General features: G+C 45.7%; 1 protein-coding gene across 12 annotated transcripts in view; it reads right to left on the reverse strand.

Moving 5' to 3' along the window:
• Window positions 1-17,940, reverse strand: part of nav3 (neuron navigator 3) — an 838,834-nt gene that overhangs the window by 21,642 nt on the left and 799,252 nt on the right. For all 12 annotated transcript variants that reach the window (XM_038781097.1, XM_038781098.1, XM_038781101.1 and 9 more), the window contains 7 exons: window positions 17,102-17,276; window positions 13,062-13,159; window positions 11,816-11,911; window positions 9,924-10,092; window positions 8,790-9,025; window positions 2,263-2,417; window positions 1,803-1,874 (listed from right to left, as the gene is read on the reverse strand). In XM_038781097.1, coding sequence (XP_038637025.1) covers window positions 1,803-1,874; window positions 2,263-2,417; window positions 8,790-9,025; window positions 9,924-10,092; window positions 11,816-11,911; window positions 13,062-13,159; window positions 17,102-17,276 — 1,001 coding nt within the window. The remainder of the gene's footprint in view (window positions 1-1,802; window positions 1,875-2,262; window positions 2,418-8,789; window positions 9,026-9,923; window positions 10,093-11,815; window positions 11,912-13,061; window positions 13,160-17,101; window positions 17,277-17,940) is intronic.

Raw genomic sequence — 17,940 nt, forward strand, 5'->3', positions numbered from 1 at the left:
ACATTTAATGGGAGAATGGATCAACTCAAAAGAGAGAAAGGAACAGAAGGTTATTGTGAAGCAGAATTTTTAAATTTTTTTTAAAATTTAGAGTACCCAATTATTTTTTCCAATTAAGGGGCAATTTAGCGTGGCCAATCCACCTATCCTACACATCTTTTGGGTTGTGGGGGTGAAACCCACACAGACACGGGGAGAATGTGCAAACTCCTCACGGACAGTGACCCGGGGCGGGATTTGAACCCGGGTCCTCAGCGCCGTAGGCAGCAATGCTAACCACTGTGCCACCGTGCTGGCCATTGTGAAGCAGAATTAGAGGATGCTCATGTCGAGGTGGCATGGAGGAGTTGGGTTGAATGGCCTGTTTCTGTGCTGTATGGAATCCCACATCAGAGAATCTTTCATGAAAAGGTTGCAATGATCCACGACTCAGTAGATCCGATTGTTTTTTTCTTCTGGGCTTACTGGGAAATTTCTTATCTTTACACAATCGTGGGATTGTGATCTAATGCTTCATTCAGTGCCAGGATTGCAATTTGAGAATTTGGACAAGTATTCTGTCCAACAGCAGGGAGGTTGGGCATCATGTTCCCAAAGGGACTGTCATTCTCTTCCTATCTTTGCACTGTTTCCTTGGAGGATAATGAGAGCGTTCATGGGAGGTGAACAATCTGATAGGCAGTGATGTGAACACACTCACCATGGCTGTGACTATCGTGTTATCAGCTGATAAAGGGAGTTAGTCCTTTATTGGATGTTTCACAAACCCCTAACACTCGGGAAGCAAGGATGGGGGAGGATGTCACCTACATCCAGCGTACCCATCCCTCTGGATGACAATATGGAATTCCGAGCTAGAGTCCCCACTGGGGCTGCTTGGAGAGGGTTTTGTACATTTTCAGATCTCAGGATGAGAATGGCTACTACGGAGCTGAAACCTCACTCCCGACGGTTGGGCGGGATTCTCCCCTACCCGGCGGGGCGGGCAGTCCCGGCGCCGAGGGGTGGCGTGAATCACTCTGGCGTCGGGCTGCCCAGAAGGTGCGACATCCTCTGCACCTTCAGGGACCAGGCTGGCGTCGGCGGGGTTGGCACCGCGCCAATCGGCACAGAAGGGGCTTGGCGCCGTACCAACCGCCGCCAAAGGGTCGAGTTGGTGCATGCACGGGAGCGCCAGCATGTGCTGGCGTCATTCCAGCGCATGGGATGTTCGTCTCCGCACCAGCCATGGCAGAGGAAAAGAGTGCCCCCATGGCACAGGCTCGCCCGCGGATCGGTGGGCCCCGCTCGCGGGCCAGGCCACCGTGGGGGCACCCCCCGGGGCCAGATCTCCCCCCACCCCTCCCTGAGAACCCCGGAGGCCGCCAGCAGAGCCAGGTCCCGCCGGTTCCAGGTCTAATTTACGCCGGCCGGACCGGCCTAAAACAGGCGACCCTCGGCCTATCGCGGGCCATAGAATCGGCAGGGGAGCCGCTGCGAGCGGCCGCCGACTAGCACGGCGCAATTCCCGCCCCGCCAAAACCCCGGCGCTGGGGAATTCGGCAGCCGGTAGGGGTGGGATTCACACTGCCCCCCCCCCCCCCCCGGCGATTCTCCAGCCCGGCGGGGTTTGGAGAATCCCACCTGCTGTCTCTCAATGGATTCACACAATGACATCGCTGGACCATTTTTAAAGTTGGGAAATTGCGGGGGGGGGGGGGGGGGGGGGGGGGGGGGCGGGAGTACAGGAAACCAAGGAGTAGGGTGACAAGTATGAAAACAACTGATCAGAAGGAATGTTTGACGTTAGTCTTTGCAGGTACCTGAAGTTGTGGTGCAGCTCCAAGTTAGCAGATGAAGAGACAGCTTGGTTCATTGTTCCAATAACATATGGACTGCAGAAATTTAAAAAAAAAAATACAGATTACTCCTGCTGCATAAAGACTACATTGTTTCAAATCAATAGGGAGGACTTTCCGGAGAAGAATTTCCCCACTTCCTACAACTTTAACACAACAGAAAGTGGTGATAAATTGGAATCTGAGATGAGGTGTTAAACGGAACCTTTTACGGATCTTTTGGGTGAAGGTAAAAGATACCATGGCACTATTTCAGAAAAAAAGTCCGGAGCTCCCTCCTGGTCAATACTTATCCTTCAATCAACAGCATTAAAAAAAGATTATCTTCTCGTTATCACACGACTTATCTGTGGGGTCTCACTGTTTGAATATTGGCTACCAAACAGTACAATAGTGGCTACATTTCACATAAACTATAACTTACCATTTGTGGTATCTACAATTGAGGAATCCATTGAAGATGTCACTCAATGAAGCAACATGATGGAGGTTATCCAGGATTATCACTAAAGGAAGATCAGATCGATTATCTGCAGTAGTGCACTGATCGGCCAGATTTGATAGGTATTGTCGCAATTCCTTCCAAATGTTAAAAAAAGACATGTTTATTACAGACATCTTGTCACATAATACTGAGTTTTTTAGTCTTGCCAATATTTCTCTGTTGATTCTCCTCCTTTTCTAAGAGTTAAGGCCCCTTACTGGGAGTGACATTTCATACATGACAGTCACCAAACACCAATTATGATGTGTGAACCTTGACAAGGGTCAATACTTTCCTCATCCAAGATCTACACCCCCTCTGCAGGGGTCACTCACAAATGACCAATTTGTGACAGGCTGCTTGGCCAATTTTTAAAAAAGTTTTTCTCAGGAAGCAGGGAATGTTGGCAAGGCCAAAAGTCCTGCTCATTTCAGCAGCATCTCAAATTTAATCATTCCCATCATGCTGTTAAAATCCCTCCCTGGCCACATCCCTCCCTATCTCTGGAATATGCTCCAGCCCCACAAACCTCCTCAAGATTTCCTCAAATTCCTCTAATTCTGGCTTCTTGAGCATTCCCAATTTTAATCATTCCGCCATTGATTGCTGGGCCTTCAGCTATCTGGGCCCTAAGCTCTGGAATTCAGTCCTCCACTCTCATTTTATCTTGCACACAATCTCACTTTATTTCTTTCAAGTGCTCCTTAAAACCCAAGGGTGGGATTTTCTGGCTGCGCCCACGCGGCGACTGGAAATTCCCACCCGATGTCAATGGACCTTTACATGGTCCACGTCCTACCTATGGCGATCATGCAGCAGGCGGGGCAGAAGAATCCAGCCCCAACTCTTTGACCAGATGTTTGGTCACCTAATATAACCTTAACTGATTTGGTGTTAAAGTTGTCTCATCCAGTGCTTTGGGACATTTTACTCCTGCATTAGTGGTGAGGATATAAAGACTGGAGTCATATATAGGCCAGATAGGAGACCATCCGAGCTGGGCTTTAATTAAAATTCACCAGCCTCCATCACTAACTCTTCCTGCCAGTGTTCTGTGAAGTATGAGATTAATTCAGTTCAATTTCATACCTTGCTTTGGTGGGATTTGTGTTAAGTAATGGGTTAAGAGACATTGCAATTAGTTGTCTCATTTATGTTAAGTGTTCAATAATTGGCACTGATATGTAAAGAGGCTTCAGGTGGCCTCTGGGGCTGGTGATGTGTAGAGTTTTGTGCAGAGTCTGTTGGGAGAAATAAAGGTGTGTTGGTGAAAAAGGAACAGAACTTTTGTCTCTTCATACCACAGCATCGAATACGTGTAACAATTGGTAGTAGAGGACGGTTGCTGTGCAAGTGTGAAGGGTTGAAAGATACAATTTTTCCAGATCAAACCAAGGAGTGAGTGAAAAAAAAAAGGAATACATGGCTGAACCCAGGATAAAGATGGCTGGATATGACTATCCTCCCTTATTTTCTGAAAGGGAATCGTACGACCAATGGAGAAGTGCAGTAGTTATGTGGACTAAGGTAACTGCTTTGGGAAAGAGAAAACAAGGTATGGCATTGGCTCTTTCTTTACCATATGGCAGTAAAATCTGAAACAAAGTGCTTTTTGAGCTGGAATTAGAAGAGTTAGACTCAGAAGAAGGTCTGGCGACTTTATTACATTATATGGATAAGATTTATAAGAAAGATGACTTGTTAAGTGCGTATGAAGCATGGTCGGATTTTGATAAGTTCCGGAAAATGGAGGATTTATCCATGGAAGACTATATAATGGAATTTGGCAGACTAAAAGGCTGCAGTAACACAACCTGGAATTTCCAGAGTCTGTGTTGGCCTTTAAATTACTTGACTGTGCTAGAGTGAGCAACATGGATAGACTCCTGGTTTTGACAGGAGTTCAGTTTACGGTTAAGGAAACCTTATTTGAACTGATGACAAAAGCTTTACAAAAGTTTCTGGGGAAACATTCGATTCCGACGGCTCTGATGACCCAAATAGGTCAGTCTGCAATAAGGCAGAATATGGAAGATACACTACTAACAGGATGGCGAAATCGTATGGCTACGAACAGGCGTCAAGACTATAAAAGGAGACCGAGACAAGGAAATTATGAAGACAGAAACCCAGTTAGAACCTACAATAGGAAGATGAACCCCAGAAATGCACGGGGCATGATAAATCGATGTTTTGGATGTGACTCTCAATACCATTATGCTTTCAACTGTCCAACTCGTTATGATAGAGTGTTTGAAGCGACACATGACACGGAAGAGGAAAAAGATAGTGACCAGAAAGAAGCATTGTCCTATTAACAAGCAGTTTTATGCCGGTAATGAGGGTGTTGGTTGCAGAATCCTTCAACTGTGCTGTATTGGACTGTGACTGCACATCTACTGTGTGTGGGATTGACTGCTTAAAATGTTATCTGGACTCCTTGAATGCTGAAAATCGTAACAAGGTTAAGGAATTTGAAAGTTCCACAAGTTTCAGGTTTGGGGATGATAATACTCTGAAATCACTGAAAAGAGTGGTGATCCCTTGCAATATTGCTGGAGTGAATCATTTCATTAGCACGGATGTTGTATCAAGTGAGATACCTTTGCTTCTGAGAAGACCGTCGATGAAGAAAGCACACATGAAACTGGATATGGAACAGGATACGGCAATAGTTTTTGGAAAGACAGTGGACTTACAATTTACACAGTCGGGACACTATTGTATTCCATTACTGACCAATAATATTTCAAGTAGAGTGGTGAAGGATGTGTTAATAGCAGTTGAAAATGGGACTTTAGCTGATAAAAAGCTTGTTGTAGTAAAACTGCATCAGCAATTTGTACATACCTCTCCTCGGAGGCCGAAAAATGTATTAAAGGATGCAGGGGTAGGGGATGACGACTGTACTAAACTGATAGAACAGGTTAGTGAAGTTTGTAGGAAGTACAGAAGGACACAAGCACAACCGATAGTAACGCTACCTTTGGCCAGGGATTTTAACGACACTGTGGCCATGGACCTTAAGATCTGGGATAAAGCAAAGATCTGGGATAAAGATTTAGTCAATCAACGATTGTACGAAGTAAAGAAAAAAGAGTAATTCTGGATCAAATCCCGGAAAAATGGATCGGGACAGGAATGGGTCCACCAGCAAAATTCCTTACGGACAATGGGGGAGAATTTGCTAATGATGAGTTTAGGGATATGTGTGAAAACATGAATATCAGAGTTATGAACACGGCCGCAGAAAGCCCATTTAGTAATGGTGTCTGCGAAAGAAACCATGCTGTCATCGATGACATGCTTCGGAAAATTTTGGCAGATCGACCAAACTGCAGGCTCAATTCAGCTTTAGCATGTGCGGTACATGCAAAAAATTCATTGCAGATGGTTGGGGGCTATAGCCCTTATCAATTAGTATTTGGTAGAAATCCTAAAATTCCATCCATTTTGGATGACCAGCCTCCAGCTTGGGAGGGGACTACAATTAGCTCTAGTTTTGCTGAACATTTAAATGCATTACATAGCAGTAGAAAAGGTTTTTTGGAAGCAGAAGTCTCTGAAAGAATTCGCAGAGCTTTAAGACATAATGTACGGCCATCAGATGCCGTTTTTCAGCAAGGAGACATGGTATACTACAAGAGAGACAATTCTAATCAATGGATAGGCCCAGGGAAGATCATAGGCATAGATGGCAAAACAATTATTTTGCAACATGGTAATCAAACTGTTAGGGTACATTCATCAAGGATAATGGGTACCAATTACAAATTTTAAAATTTAGACAGAGCAGACAGACATGACGAGGAACCAGAGTCATCTGGTACGCACGTGTTACAGAACTATGAGGACCAGTTAACTAATATAGACAGGGTTTCTGTCGAGGAACACGACACTTCTGATAAATTAGAACAGGCCATTTTTCCGAAAGGGCAACTACCAAAAGTTGGTACAAAAGTGACATACTTGCCTGAAGGGTCTAGTCAATGGAAGGATGCAACTGTTATTAGTAGAGCTGGGAAGGCAACTGGAAAGTATAAACATTCGTTGAATGTACAGAATTCAGGGGAGAGAGTTAAAACAATGGATTGGGGAAACGAAGTTCAAAAATGGAGGGCACAGAAACGCAGTGTCAGTTCAGATAGTACATTGGATAGTGAACAGATTTGCAGGAAAAGGTCGAACTATTGAAAGGACATCCCACAACAGAAGGGAAAGATCTAGCAGTACAGAATGAGATACCAGGCGGGACAGGGGAGGTAGTTTATCAAGATCTCTGAACATGAGTAAGACTACGAATACTAATAGGTGTAGAAGCCCACATGCACGTGAGATTTTGGTGGCTTCAAATAAATTAGATGAAAAAGTTATCAAAGATGCTAAACAGCAAGAATTGCATAGTTGGAGTGAATTTGGGGTATGCACGGAAGTACCGGATAGGGGACAAAAAGCTCTATCCCACAGATGGATTTGCACAGAAAAGGTTCTTCCAAATGGAACTTATAAGGCAAAGGCCAGGCTTGTGGCAAGGGGATTTGAAGAAAACTTAGAAGATCAGGATTTAAGGGTAGATTCACCTACAGAAGGAAAGGTTATTTTAAAGATTTTCTTGGCTCTATTAGCCACAAAGGCATGGGAATGCAAATCTATAGATATAAAAGCTGCCTCTTTGCAGGGGCATCAGCTCCAGAGAGAGATTTTTCTCCGTCCTCCTAAAGAAGCAGCTAACACAGAAGGGGTACTCTGGAAGTTCAACAAATGTGTATATGGATTAAATGATGCATCTAGAGTGTGGTACTTTTCGGTAAGGTCAGTTTTGTTAAAGTTAGGCTGTTGCCAGCTGAAAGCAGATCCTGCAATGTTTTACTGGCACTATAAAGGAAATCTTTCTGGCATCTTTATAATGCATGTCGATGATTTTTTGTGGGGTGGGACTAGTGATTTTGAAGCTATTGTAATATCTGGTTTGAGGAAAGAATTCAGGGTTGGAAGTCAAGCTCCGGGGCATTTAAATATATTGGACTGGACATCGGACAGACTAAGTTAGGGGCAACTTTACGTCAGCAATCTTATTTGGAAAGCATCAGCCCAATAGCAATTAGTCGTGGCAGGGTTTCACAAAAAGACGCAATGGTTTCAAAGATAGAAAAAGAGCAACTGCAAAGTTTAATTGGGCAACTAAACTGGTTAGGTAGACAGACTAGACCGGACGTGAGTTTTGATGTCTTGAGTTGAGTACAAAAATGAATGATCCCAAAGTGGAAGACATAATAAGAGCAAATAAAGCGTTGGCCAAACTAAAAATGCAGGTGTGTGTTTTGAGGTTCCTGGTTTTAGGTGACCGTAGGCACTTGAAATTCATAGTTTATAGTGATGCGTCCTATGCAAATTTATGTGATGTGGTTTCAAGAGCAGGAGGTTTTATAATTTTCCTTTTGGGGAACAATGGTAAATGTTGCCCTCTTGTGTGGGGAAACAAAGAAAATAAGGAGAGTGGTCAAAAGCACTTGGCTGCTGAGACGTTTGTGGAAGCGGTGGATATGGCCTTTTATAGAAGTCAGATATCGACAGAAATTTTGGGATTGGGGGATTTGAATAATATACCTATTGACTGTCACATTGACAATAAATCCCTGTGGGAAAATGTGCACTCTACAAAAAGTGTCAATGAAAAGAGGTTACAGATAGACATCGCAAGTTTGAAGCAGATGTTGGACAGAGGGGAAATAACAAAAATTAAATGGGTCGACAGTAGCTATCAACTGTCAGACTGTTTTACGAAAAGAGGGGCTAGTTCACGGAAACTTTTGGATATTGTTAATGAAGGGAGCCTGTTTCTGTGATTTTTTTTCTCTCTTCCAAACAAAAAAAACGGGGGGAAAAAAGGGGGGGGGGGGGGGGAGAATCACATGGGTGTTTTAGTTTCTTGAAATGTTGTTTTCACCTAATTGTTTTTTTTTCTCCAAGGAAGGGGAGACTTAAGTAATGGGTTAAGAGACATTGCAATTAGTTGTCTCATTTATGTTAAGTGTTCAATAATTGGCACTGATATGTAAAGGGGCTTCAGGTGGCCTCTGGGTCAGGTGATGTGTAGAGTTTTGTGCAGAGTCTGTTGGGAGAAATAAAGGTGTGTTGGTGAAAAAGGAACAGAACTATTGTCTCTTCATACCACTGCATCGAATACGTCTAACAATTTGAACTCACAAAACTGAAATACTAGCCTTGTAGTATAACCACCACATTACCAAACCCAACTAACCTTCAGCTAGATATCACAAAAGTGCTGAGGCCAATTGTGGTACAGATACCACCAGCCCTGCAGAGCCATGGACAGACTGGCACTTAATACCAGGGATGTCCTAAACAACATAATTAAAATACACAATGGATAAACTCACTGAGCTGTTCGGGAGCAGAAGCCGATCCGATTGGAATGTTAGTTTGCTGCACAAATTTCTCCTCACCTTACTCGACTTGTGGTCCACATTAAATGTGGCAATTGATCCACCAGTGACTTCATGTCCGGACCTGTTCACCAGGAATTCAGCAAGTCTATTGGCCAAGTAGGTTTTCCCGGTACCACTGGGACCAGAGAGTATGATCCTTCGATGTTCCAGCAGAATGTTGAGGTAACGGTGAGCTAAGGGTTTTGGAATCAATGTCTCGAACACCAAGCTGTCCACACTATTCTCTGCCACACCTGAAAATTGAACGACTCTTAGACTGAGAAAAAATTGACAAGGTGGGACTCTTCCACACCTTTGTTACCTCACAACTTAACTATTCCAATGCACCCCTGACCAGTCCGGAGTGAATGGGTGAATGTGTAGTTGGGTAAGGGGGGAGGGTGGCACGTGGACGAGGTGATCAAGTCGGGGGGGGGGGGGGGGGGGAAATAGGGTGGTTATTGGAGGGGTCAGGGGATCTTGAGGGGTGTTGGATTAGTGATTGGTGATGGGCGGAGGAGAAAGAGTCAGTTTCACAGTTACTGGAAGTTAAACTTTATCTTTTTATTAAAATAAACTTAGAGTACCTAATTATTTTTTTGTTCCAATTAAGGGGCAATTTAGCATGGTCAATCCACCTAACCTGCACATCTTTGGGTTATGGGGGTGAAACCCACGCAGACACGGGGAGATTGTGCAAACTCCACACGGACAGTGGGCTGGGATTCGAACCCGGGTCCTCAGCCCTGTAGTCCCAGTGCTAACCACATGCCGCCTCTACTGGAAGTTAAACTAGAATTTTCCTGTCTAGCATTTTCAGGGTAACTATCCAGGTGAGTCAAACCATCCAAAGTCTCAGATTCTAACTCAAAAGTTGGAGATTTGCTCAGAGAGGGCTGGGGAAACAGAAATTTCCATATTGGATGCATTAACTTTCTGGGCAGTTCCATGAAGTCAGTGTGTTAGGACTTCCAAATGGTTCTAATCAGCAGGGGGGGGGGGGGGGGGGGGTGGTTATGTCAATTCCAGAAGATCTGGCCTTACGGTGCTTGATTGGTTATTTTGGGACATCAAGGTTGCAAAAGTTCGATAGAAATGCAAGTTTTTCTTTGCTTCACGAACTCCACCACAGCCTGATTAAAAATAACATACCTTTTAGATGCACAGTAATGATGTTGTTTTCACCAACTAGGTATCCACAGGGCAGCAGTTCAGGCAGCTCCAGATTACCGGCTCTTACAATGTCACCGATATTGTAGCTGAGAATACTGTCAGAGGACATTCCAAGGCTGGTGGCTGGGTCCAAACGGAAAACATACTCCTACATTGCCAAATGGAAAGATAAAGTTTACAAATGTGATTGTACATGTAACTTATTTACGGGGATTGTTCTGGCAAGTTCAGCATAAACTGCCTATCCCTGACTTGAGAAGGTGGTGATAAGCCTTTCCTCAGAAAGAGCTTATCCAATAACAGAGTGGCTTATCAGGCCCTTTTTTTTTAAAAATAATTTTTATTGAGAAATTTTGATTTTATACAACATTGACGCACCTTAGTAAAATACCGAAAATAACAATAATATTAACAATCATATACATTCGCCCCATCCCCATGAACAACCCAGCATTTTGACAACAACGCAAATTAACACACTATAAAGTTACAGAATAAACACTACAATAATGCACCCCCCCCCCCCCCCCCCCCCCCCCCCCCCCCCCCCGGGTTGCTGCTGCTATTGACCCAGTTACCTATCTCTGAGCCAGGAAGTCCAGAAAAGGCTGCCATCGTTTATAGGTTTCACCTGAAGAAGGAGCCGTGCTCCGAAAGCTCGTGTTTGAAACAAACCTGTTGGACTTTAACCTGGTGTTGTAAGACTTCTTACTGTGCTCACCCCAGTCCAACGCCGGCATCTCCACATCATCGTTTATAGAACCCTTGTATTGATCCTCTCAGGGCAAATTTGACCTTTTCCAATTTTATAAATCCCGCCATGTCACTGATCCAGGTCTCCACACTTGGGGGCCTTGCATCCTTCCATTGTAACAGAATCCTTCGACGGGCTACTAGGGACGCAAAGGCCAGGACACCGGCCTCTTTCGCCTCCTGCACTCCCGGCTCTACCGCAACTCCAAAAATCGCGAGTCCCCACCCTGGTTTGACCCTGGATCCAACCACCCTCGACACCGTCCCCGCCACCCCCTTCCAGAATTCTTCCAGTGCTGGGCATGCCCAGAACATATGGGCGTGGTTCGCAGGACTCCCCGAACATCTGGTGCACCTGTCCGCACCCCCGAAGAACCTACTCATCCTAGTCCCGGACATGTGGGCCCGGTGCAGCACCTTAAATTGGATGAGACTAAGCCTCGCACATGAGGAGGAAGAGTTGACTCTCTCCAAGGCATCCGCCCAAGTCCCGTCCTCTATCTGCTCCCCGAGTTCCTCCTCCCATTTAGCCTTCAGCTCCTCCACTGACGACCTTATCAGGCCCTTTTAAGAGTTAACTGCGCAATGTGGACTGGAGCCAGATAAAAGGACAGCAGGAAAGGTTTAGTCTCTTCCTTTTGTTGCAGAACATTAGTGAACCAATTGGGTTTTCCCACAATCTGACAGATTTCATTACCATAAGTCATATCAGGGGAATGCCAATTTAGACAATGAAGCTAGCTTCAGAAATGCTCCTGTCACACAGCTGTGTTTTCGGTTTGGGAAATGTATCGGGAATTTTTGTACAGCATACATCGCTGCAGAATTTTCCATCTGTTGGTTTTAGTGGACAGAGAAACCGGTGAGATGAGCCCCCAAATTCCTAACACTCATTCGTTAACACTTCATTGCAACAAGGAATGAATCTTGATTATTGGGTTAATTCTGCGGGGCAGCTGTCTTTGGAGAGAGCACCTAGTAGAAGAGTTTTGTTGATCTGGATTCTCTGATCTGCACTCCCAATGATCCCGGGGTACTTGATACAGTATTGCAACATTTGTATCAGGGACATGAAAGAACCTTGAGTGGACTTTTTCTTGGTTGCACACGCTGCTTACCTTATACAATCGGCGGATAACACCATCAAGAACATCCCACTTTGTCTTCCCACTGACTCCTAATGAACCTATGAGATACTGAGGTGACTTCTCATCCTGAAAGAAGAATGATTGTAGACTATAATGACCAGCTGAATCAACGCAACAATTAAATCGAGGAACCCTCACAGTAACTCTCCAGCCTCCTTCTTCAACATTTGGTCACCTGCCCTATCAGTGTGTATTGCTCAGTGTCAAATTTTGTTTGGTAATGCACCCCCCCCCCAACCCAGCTCCTATCCCATACCTTTGTTTGTTTCAACTGCATCATGGGAGGTTACCCCCCCCCCCCCCCACACACACACACTTTAAGGCACTATGTAAATCGAAGTTGTTGTTGAACAAGGTTTAAGCCGAATGTCTCCCATCTCCCTGCACCAGTTGATGGTCTTGCAACTTTGTGTGGGAAAGAGTGACGGGTGGGGAGGTTTTCCTGGTGCTCTGGCCAAGATTCCATCAGAAATTAATGATCACATGACTCATTCCTCGTCTGTTAGTGGGATGTGTGGGGTGGGGTGCTGTTTGCGGATTGTCTGCTCTGAATGTCTCCTTAACAGCAATGGCTGCACTAGCTTCCGTAAGGAAAAAAACAACATTAAGTGCTTGGAATGCTCTGAGAGACTAGAGTCAGCACTAACACCAAAGCCTGTTCTTTCTTCCTGTAATGTGACTTTGTTTTGCACAGCTCACTTGTGAATGAAAAAACATTTTTATAATCTTTGCGATCATTTTTAAAAGATCATCCCTTGAAATGCTTACAACATATATTAAAGTAAGATCAAAACATTGTGGAGTCCTGAATGAGGCCATTCACCACATCATGCTTGTCCTAGCCCTTTGGAATCTATCCACTTGGCTTCACTCTTAAGAGGTCAATGTGCTCACAGCTTCCTAACTCCTGATGGAAGTCTCATCAGCAGATTGGTTCCACATATCCATTCAAGCAGAAACAAAATTGAATTTGAGACATTTATGTTGAGCTGGGAATATTAAGAGTTCCAGACCCACGACTGGTAGATAAATTTAAGATACAGATCAGTTGTGATATTATTGAACAGGCTCAAGGGGTTGAGTGGCCTTCTCCAGCTCCGATCTTCCTAAAACAGTTTGCCTTGATTATCTTTGGAAATGCACACCTCTCCCTACTCCCCCCAGCTCCACCCCTTTTGGACGCGCGCAGCACAAAACCCAGCGCCTGTCTCTATACCTTTGTTCGTTTCAACTGTTTGTTCAGGCAAATCATAATTCTCACGCTACAGCCCTCTTTACGAAATGAACCATCAGACCCGTCATCAGGCAAGATATCTGGAAGGGGGAAAAAGTATACATTTATTTTGGTTTGAAACATACTGCTCCTTATGCAGGTCTTTATAAATAGAGGCATAGAGTAGATAAGCTTGACTGGGGGTCAATGTTGGTCAGCGAGCACAGGGGTGACAGGGGAAAAGGTTTAATAGACCAGCCAGATTTATAAGAGGACTTCAGGTGGATTTTAAGGAGGTAATGGTACCTGAAGTGCTGCTGGGACTACATGACGTTCATGAACATAGGGCGGTATTCTCCGCTCCCGATAAAAATCGAGATGGCCGTCGTGAAATCGGCCGAGCATCACGACGGCCCGATACGGCCCCGCTCCCGAGCTATTCACGCCCCGGAAATGGGCTAGGAGCGGGGCCGCGGGTGCCATGCGTTAAACGCGAAAAGGCTGCGACTCCCGAATGACGCCACAATATCGCCACTCCGCGTCGTAAAAAGGAGAGAGCGGCCCCCCCCCTCCCTCCCTCCCTCCCCCCCCACTCTCTCCCTCCCTCCCCCTTCTCCTTTCCGCCCCCTCCTTCTTCTTCTCCTCCCCCCCCCCCCCCCCCACACAATGTTCGCTGCGTTCTCCAGGATGCCAGCCCCGGTTTTCTCACGGTCCGGCGGTCCGCTCACCTCCTCGTCAGCCAGCTCGACTGGCTGATGAATTTGAAAAGCAGGTGTGTCAGCCGGCGTACTCCACTTGCGTGCCGACGTCGGGACTTCGGCCCATCCGGGCCGGAGAATAGTGGGAGGCCGGTTTTGGCCGTTTCGGGCAATTTGACGGGGTTATTTGCGGGAAAGGCGGTCGGAAAAATTTGCGCATTGGGGAGAATAGCGTGAGCGTGTCGGACCGGCATAGCGGAAAAAATGGTGCATCCCGCTATTCTCCGCACCGGCGTGGGGTCGGAGAATTCCGCCCATAGAACATTGAACTACAGTGCAGAAGGAGGCATGAAGATGAATCTTTATGCAGTGCATGAAGATGAAGAAGCGATGGATCCCAACTTCTGATAATACAGGGATCTTTGGTCTGGCCTGCCTGGCAAACGCCAGCAAGAGGCAGAGATTAAGTGGTTATAATCTTAGGGAGGGGGATTTCCCCATTGAGCACAGGAGAACTCCCTCCCCCCCACCCCAAAAGGTATTTCCCTCCCCCCCCCCCCCCCCCCCCCCCCCCCCCCCCCCCCCCCCCCCCCCCCCCCCCCCCCCCCCCCCCCCCCCCCCATTTCTTTCTGACAAGAGCCGGTGCAGTGAAAGCTGCTTGGCTGCCCATCTTGCCCCCGCCTTCCCCAGCCACATGTAAATTTGCGGTGGTGGAATGAAGCCATTAGTTGGCTATTGAAGAGCCTCAATAAGAGCAGGAGGCCTGGCTGACACCGTAATAAGAAAGACACGTCAGGGGTGGGTGGTAGGGAAGGACACATTTTATTTTAGGGCCCCTCCCATCTTCAAATGTGCCAGCAGAGTACCGTGAAATCCATCCCCTCAAACTTAGAGGGTAAAATGTGGCTCAGCAGCCAGAAGTACATTGGGATAATCAAGTCTGAAGGTTACAAAGACATGATTGAGGGTTGAGAAGCAACAATGGAAATAGACGGCCTTAGTGATGGTTTGACTATGTGGATGGAAGCTCATCTCGAGGCCAAATATGAAATGAAGGCTGTGAATAGTCTGGTTTAATTTCAGACAGTTGCCAGGGAGATGGGTGGATTGGTATCTAGGGAATGCAGAATGAACCAAAAACAATGGCTTCAACCTTCCGGATATTTAATTGGAGGAAATTCCTGCCCATCCAATACTGGATGTCACATATGCAGTGGGATAATTTAGCAACTATGGAGGAGTGGAGCAGGGTGATGGTGAGGTAGAGCTGGATATCCTCATCGTACATGTGAAAACTAATCAGATAATGTCACTGAAAGGCAGCATGTGGATGAGTAATAGGAGGGGTCAAGGATAGATCCTTGGGGAACACCGGAGGTAACAGTGCACAAACAGGAAGAGAAGCCATTGCAGGTGATTCTCTGACTACAACTGGACCGCTAAGAATAAACCCAGGTGAAAGAAGTCCCACCCAGCTGGACGACAGTGGAGGTGTTGGAACAGGTTGATGCGGCCAATGTGTCGACGGCTGCAGACAGATTGAGAAGGAAGTGGAGGAAATGTTTACCTTTCTCACAGTACGTCATTGGTGCTAATAGACCCTGTTACTGTGTCAGGGGCTGATACCCGATTGGATAGATTCAAACATGGAGTTCTAGGAAAAATCAGCATGCATTTGGGAGGCAGCAATGCGTTCAAGACTTTTGATGCGGAATTTGGGGGGTTTGAATATGGGCGGTAGTTTGCAAGGGAGGCTTAAGGTTTAAAGTTTTGAGGAGAGGGGAGATGAAGTGAAGTCATCTAAAACTCCTACCCGTGTCTCAACATGCACTGAGTACCATTCACCTATCCCCTCTGTACTTGCGGAATTATGTAGGATCCCAGTCAAGCAACAACTTGATTCTAAAATTCTCTTTGCTTTTAAATCTCTTCATGGAACTTGTCCCTCCCTATGTCTGTAATCTTCCCGAGCATCACAACCTTCCAAGGTATTTATGCTCATCTAATGCTAGATTCTTGGACATCCCCAATTCTAATCATTCCACTGAGTCTTCAGTACTTGAGTCCTAAGCTCTGAAATACCCTCCGTAAATCTCACCACATCTCTACTCCACTTTCTTCCTATAAAACATTCCCTAAAGCTGATCTCTTTGATCAAGCATTTGGTCATCTGACCTAATATCTCTTGATGTGGCTCATTGTCACACTTTGTTTTATAATGCTCCTGTGAAGGGCTTAAGTTAAAAGTGCTATATAAATGTAAGCCTTGTTGTTATTTTGAGACTAGGAAGGAGAGACAGCACCTGAAGAGAGAGAGGGCTGACATTGGAGCTGGGAATGAATGTTGGAAGGTCAGGGCTTGGTGGAAATAGCACTGATCATAGAACACAGAATCCCTACAGTGCTGAAGGAGGCCATTTGGCCCATCGAGTCTGCACTGGCCCTTGAAAGAGTACCCTACTTAAGCCCATGCCTCCACCCTATTGTCGTAACCCCATCCAACCTTTTGGAAACTAGGGGGGAATTTAGTGTGGACAATCCATCTAACTTGCACTTCTTTGGACTGTGGGAGGAAACCGGTGCACCCAGAGGAAACCCACGCAGACACGGGGAGAAAGTGCAAACTCCACACAGTCACCCGAGGCTGGATCTGAACCCGGGTCCCTGGAGCTGTGAGGCAGCAGTGCTAACCACTGTGCCACGGTGCCACCCACGGTGGGTACAGTGAGAGAGCAAAGGGTGGGAGTCACATTAGCTCTGGCCGATACTGGTCACATGGACAAGCTGAGCTTGGAGAGGGCACAAGGGAGATCGAAGAGGAAATAGAGAAAGCTGCAAGTTTAGGGCTAGAGCAAGGAGAATGTTTCGAGGAAGCTTGGAGGACGAGTGAAAGGGAGGGAAACAGCAGAGGCAGCTGGTTAGATTGTCCCAATCTTACCGACAAAGGCATCAATGAGGTTCCTGCACTTGTTGTTGGAGGTGAGGGGTGAAGGAGACAGGAAAAAGGGATTTAAGTAGGTCATTTCCAGTAGAGAGGAGAGGCTGGTGGTTATTTCTGGCTTGCAGCATGGTCCTGGAACTGTGAGCAGTTTTGAGAGATGACAGCAGATGTTTTATGTGGTCCAACCAGATCCGACAGTGGATAGCTAAATCATATCCTGATACCATATACTTTCAAGTCTGCATCTCCAACAATTAAAACCTGCCTCCTTTACCTTCAGAATCCCAACTACATGGTCAGGCATATCGATGATGTACACTCATGTGAATAGACAGTTTTAAGCAAATCTTGCAAACATGCACTTTACATCGTGCCAATTTAATTTATTTCAGTTTCTACTTTACCTGTTGTCGAAGCACCGGCGACATTGAGATTGTGCAGGGAAAGTCCCAAAGACTGGCGGGATGAGGAAGAGGAAGATGAATTTGAAGACTGGGACTGAGTGCGTGCTGCTCCACTGCTACTTCCAGTCTCTGATTTCAAACGGTCATTCTCAGCTTTAAGAAGTTCAATCTCATTCTGCAATTGAGCAGAAATAAATCTGGAATAATTATCAGATAGTAAAGTCTGTATCACACACCAGTTAAACTGTCAGAGTGTCTGCCAGATTTCTCTTTGGTTTAGTCGCCCAGACACACAACCAGTTTTAAAAACTACGTTACCATGGAAACGGCCTGCATCTCCAAAACAAAGCCTTCAAATAAACTTTTGGTCCAAATGTTGAAATAATGTTTTTCAATGAAAAGAAAACGATCATTAGATTTAATAATATATTAGTCAAGGATTATGAACATATTTGGGGACTGTGTACTGTGCCACATACACTGAACAGATGGTGAGAACATGAGAGGTCAGCCTTTGGCTCAGTGGGTAGTACTTGTCAAAAGGTTCTGAGTTCAAATCCCACTCCACAGACTTCAGCACAAAATCCAGGTCGATGCTCCAGTGCGTTATTGAGGGAGTGCTGCTTCGTCAGAGTTGCTGTTTTCTGACCAAAGATGTTAACGCGAGGCTCTTGTCTGCGCTCATGAGTGAAAGTAAAGCATCCCATGACTGCTATATAAGAGGAGCTACTGGAGTGCTGGCCAATACTGATCACATTGTTGGATCTTAATTTGTGCACACTGGCTCCAATGTTTTTATATTACAATGGTGACTGCACTTCAGAAACTACTTCATTAGC

Source organism: Scyliorhinus canicula, chromosome 20 (assembly GCF_902713615.1).
Source record: "Scyliorhinus canicula chromosome 20, sScyCan1.1, whole genome shotgun sequence".
NCBI lineage: Eukaryota > Metazoa > Chordata > Chondrichthyes > Carcharhiniformes > Scyliorhinidae > Scyliorhinus > Scyliorhinus canicula.